This window comes from Montipora capricornis, chromosome 14 (assembly GCF_036669925.1).
Source record: "Montipora capricornis isolate CH-2021 chromosome 14, ASM3666992v2, whole genome shotgun sequence".
Classification (NCBI taxonomy): Eukaryota; Metazoa; Cnidaria; class Anthozoa; order Scleractinia; family Acroporidae; genus Montipora; species Montipora capricornis.
The window spans coordinates 44,012,175-44,017,174 of NC_090896.1; the positions used below are offsets into that span (position 1 = coordinate 44,012,175).

The 5,000-nt window shown below is 39.0% G+C and overlaps 1 protein-coding gene across 1 annotated transcript in view; it reads left to right on the plus strand.

Moving 5' to 3' along the window:
• The window catches only part of LOC138033739 (uncharacterized), a 16,886-nt gene extending 12,283 nt beyond the window's left edge, over nt 1-4,603 (plus strand). The window contains exons 3-5 of the mRNA XM_068881547.1: nt 896-1,171; nt 2,508-2,804; nt 4,076-4,603. Coding sequence (XP_068737648.1) covers nt 896-1,171; nt 2,508-2,789 — 558 coding nt within the window. The 3' untranslated portion in view covers nt 2,790-2,804; nt 4,076-4,603. The remainder of the gene's footprint in view (nt 1-895; nt 1,172-2,507; nt 2,805-4,075) is intronic.
• The last annotated feature ends 397 nt before the right edge of the window (nt 4,604-5,000 follow it).

Consider the following 5,000-nt stretch of genomic DNA (forward strand, 5'->3'; position numbering starts at 1 on the left):
ACAAAAAATAAACCTAGAATTTGAGGACTCCCCTAGTAGATCATTGTCACCAGCGAAGTGGAATTTTATTTTCTGAGCACTATATTATGTCCACATTGCAGTACAGGGTATAATTCCAACTAATACATCTATTGGAATTGCCCATATATAGAAACTACAGTAGCTCATGTACATTTGCAAAAAAAGATTATAATAATAAAGGTACTTCAAAGATATTAAGGCAAAGAACAAAATAAAATTATTTATTATATCTCTCAGATAGTACACGCGCTGTAATTGGCTAAATGAGCGGGCCGTATTCTACAGTACGGCCCGCTGTACAGCCCGCTAAATTAAAAATTTCGACAAAACATCATCTAGCGAGTTTTTCATGTCATTTCTTGTACTGAAAACTGTTTGAATCTTGCAAGCAACTATTTCAAACTTAACAGCCAAGAAGATTTAGTTTTGGGATTTTGGCGCGGCATTCTTTGTGGCAGTTGAACTTTGACTAGTTTCCTTGCCCGCGCGCCGGTTAACCTCAGAGATATAATAAATATCTTACTAACCTCGTTTGCTCAGTCCATACTGTACATGTAAGTTACGGATCCTCGTTTTTTCTCGTTGATTTATGGCCCAAGCGCGAAGCGCGCGGGCCATAAATCAACGGGAAAAAACTCGGTCCGTAACTTACAGTACGGACCGAGAAAACGAGGTTAGTAAGAGGTATGTATGGTTGACGATGATGATGATGATTGTGACAATGATTCAGAGTTACTGGCTCCCCATTTGAGCTACACTATGTGTAAATCCAAGGTGAACTAAAGTTTTATAATTTATAATTTTTTTATGTTTGTGTGTATGCTGATGGACGAGCATAACCTTTTTTTTTTCCTTCCTGTTTCTATCTATGTAGGCTGGTGTATTCATGGGATTCTCCATCACATCTGCTGTGTTTGGTGGAATAATCATAATTTGCTACAGTGTAATGATTGCCTATGTAGACAACTACTACGACTACTATGATGGTTATAATTATAGATACTACAGATATAGATCTTATCAGTACTCGTATACTACAAAAATGGCACTCAGTGTCATTGTCTTGATCCTTGGCATTGTGGAGTTTGTGATGGGTATTTGGGCAGCAGTTTGTCTTTGTGTGATGAAACCTTGTTGTGGTCCTGCTCAGGTTAGTCTTCCATTAATCCGATCCAAATCTTTCGTCATAGTCATAGCAAAATATTATTTTGTAGTCTAAGTGTCACTATCTCTTACCTCAGTTCTCTTACATAAATATGTGCTTTTAATTAATTCATGCAAAAGCTGTCAGATAGAAATAAAAGTACTTTTGAAGAAACTGTAAAAATTTCGATTGTCTCAATTTTATCCCTTACTGAGATCTCTTACAAAAAGTGTTAATGATAAGTTATTGGGCACTCTCATACTCATATTTCCATAAGCATACATACATGTATAAGGAGGCTCAAACCTTTTTTGACACTTTAAACAAGCTGCACTTTTTGGAAGGATTGAATCTACCTAACTGCTTTACAATGGCAACTGAGCCACCTTAAATTTTTTGTCAGTTGTGAAGATGGCTGTGAATCTGTTCCAGAGATTTTTTCTAACTTTTCAGAGAGTTTTATCTTAGCCTGCTAATCTATTTTAAGCAATAAAGAAATGGGGGTCACTGAGCTACATGTGTAGTTTTTGAGAGATAAGGATTTAAAGACAAAATATTGGGCGTTTTTGTTGCCACGGTAACCTATTATAGCGAGTGCACGTTGTTAAGCAGTTATTGTTGATAATGTGAAACAGTGTTGTAGAATTAATCTTTCAATAAGATATTCCCTCCAAATTGTTGAAACTTGCTTGGGCCACCTGTAGTTAGTATAAATTTCACTCATCTTTTTTTCCATTCAGCAGTGTATAAGTAGACCTTTTATGACCTTAAAACTAGCACCAGAAGTTGCCCTTGATAGACAAATGAGTGATAGACACATGGGTTGTTTACCATTTTCCGAAAAAATCCGGAAATTTCGGTTGGAATGTAAATGGTAAGCCTATTTTGGTCTTCCCAGACGGAAAATTCCCGGAGAAAACGGGATTTCTTGAAAGGTAGTCCAAAATTCCCAAACGGAATTTCCAAATGGAAAATGTGTTTACCATTTGCATTCCTCCATGATTTTGCCTCCCTCCAGACTCTCTCGGTAATATTGAACAGATTTTGTAAATGGTACACGCCGATCACAACTAAATTACCCATTAGGGAGTTTTTGCTTACCATTTGAACAAACCTAGTACCAACCGGTCTCTGCTTGTAAATGGTAAACAACCATGTACTCAGCTGGCAGTGTGATAACTGCAACATTATAATTTATGCATAACTATACGGTGATCAACTCGTTGTGATTTTAGCGGAAGCAAAACACAACGAAAGTTTTTTGACATTTCCCTTGCACCATAACCAGTTTTATATGCCATCCTTGTAATAAGGCTTGAAGTATTTTTGCAATTGCTATCAGGGACCAACAGTGGCATTTGCTGGGATCCCTGGTCAAACAATGGCCCTAAGTACAGATGGTGTCCAAGTTGCCTTTCCACTACAACCAGCTGGTGGCGTCCTTCCAGTGCAGGCGTCCTATATGTATGCACAGGGAATGCAAGCTACCAGTGCTTCAATGCCTATTGGAGCAGTTGGTGGTCCTACTCCTCCTCAGTTGGTAGTGGCAGCATCACCAGTGGGAGCCGGCTCACCTCAGGAGACCGAGATGGAAGTACAACATGGAAAGTACATTCCGCTGTAAGAACAACTTTGAATGGTAAGGTGTAACAATCAACTTTGCGACGGTCATCTTGACTGATTGGCAAGCATTGCTACGAAAAGTATCAGGCTGAATTTTCTGCTTTTATTACTTTTGGGGAATATAGATAATGATGATGATGATGATGATGATGATGATGATGATGATGATGATGATGATGATGTTTGCGATTATGATTGTGAAGATAATGGTGATAGTGGTCACAATTTTCATAGGTTTAGCCAAGCCTAAAAGCGGAGCTCCCGGGTTACATTGTATTTATTCTTATTGGCCTTACTTAAACAACGAATAGGAGATTTTCACTTGACGTCACCGCTGCCATGTTGGTGGACGAAAACAAAAGAATTCTCATTAGCTTCTTTTGTTTGTCCACCAGGCCCCAGTTGTTCGAAGGGTGGATAGCGCTATCCATTCGATAAATCGCTATCTATTGGATAACACAAATGGTTTTGCTAGTGTTTATCCGCTGGATAGTGATTTATCCAGTGGATAGTGCTACCACCTTTTAAACAACCAAGGCCAGAATTCTAACATTTCTCTATTGTTATTGGTGTCTCCAGAGGTTGGTTGAAAACGTCCTATTTACGGGATAAAACAATCTTGAATTTTTTTTCTTTAGCCTTGACGAAAGGCAATCAAATAAAGAAAACCCAACAAAACAATCTAAAACTAGTTAAAACAAAAAGAGGTGCAAAAATTTAATAAATATCCCCTAAAATACTAGGCAAGTTTACAAGAAGAGTGTACCGCCATACTGAGTAGGTTACCAAATACCATCACAGTCGTGTATTTTCCTTGATACAAATGTCTCTAATTTTGAGGCTGTGTTCCCCCAAACCATGTAAACTCTTATAAATTTTATCAGATTTGGGACAACTGGAAAATCCTGTCATGGACCGACTATTTGGAAGTAGTTGAGATGCAAATCACTTTGTTTGCCTGTTTATATTAATATTACTGAAAAGGTAAAAAAAATTAAGAGTTTATATGGTTTTGGGGGATGCAGCGTATTGATTTTTATTATTACAAGGAAAATAATATTGACCGAACGCTCCCGTCCCCAGAGCATGTTTTCCCCTCACCTCTACCCCGACAGTCTGTACGGGCGAGCGTACCCTGACGTCATAACCAAGATTTCTCGCACCGATATATTTCCCAAAATATGGTACGCCCGCCGGAGCTCTGCTATTATTGAGATGCTATTATATCTAGTAATAACCAAAACCAAGGTTTGACAGGCATCTTTTCTTTCATTCTCACTTCTTTAGGGTGAAGGTCCTTTCATGACAAAAACAGGACAGGAACAAAACATAGTTGGCATTGTGACCAGAGGATTTGGATTTTCACCCAATACAAGCTTCATTTTTGCCGACATTAAGTAAAATAAGCGTTTGTTTGGATTTGCAATGCACCTCTTGAAAAACAGTTTACATGTCTTTGTTACTTAAAGTAAAATGTATTATTAGCGGAGCTCGAAGGCGCGCGCCCTCGGAGCACCATTTGTAAGAAAGTATGGTAACCCATCTGTCTGGTCACCGTACGTCCACCCCTCCATGTATGCCAATGTGAAACTGGTGCAACCCGCGTTTTTTTTGGCAGGAACATCTATGACATTGAAAATCCATGTTCTCGCTAATTGCCAAAACAAGGCATCTGCGCACCAGTATCACATGACCATATCAAGGGCTCTTATTTGAAGCTTTTTAAAAGTTGACTGCTGACCAGGTACTAGTTTTCGATTGGATCCGAGGCTGAAGCCAGGTTTACGTAATAAATAACGAGAGCTCCCCTTTTGAGCTTGGCTAAATCTATTTTGTATATAGTAAAACAGCGGAGAGCGTTATATGCGCGCGCTGATTGGCTACTCAAATTCCGGATATCCGGATTTCGCGCGGATTTGCGCCCGAAAATGTTGTAATCTTTGCAGGAATAAATGGTATATTATCTCACTCTTTTAGTACATACTAAAACAACTATTCACCTCAGTGTCGGTGGCTAGTGGTGGATATTTACCGAGCCCCCAAAAAGTAAAAACACAAGTATAAAATGTTAAAAATAGAATTTCGTCTTCCAGAAGTTTGAAACAACAAGATAATTCCGGATATGATTATTCCTGATAAGCTCTAAATACGGTAGCCTGAAATGTCAGTCGTCTCCCGCCCTCAGCCTCCGGGGAAGGCTGAGGGCGGGAGA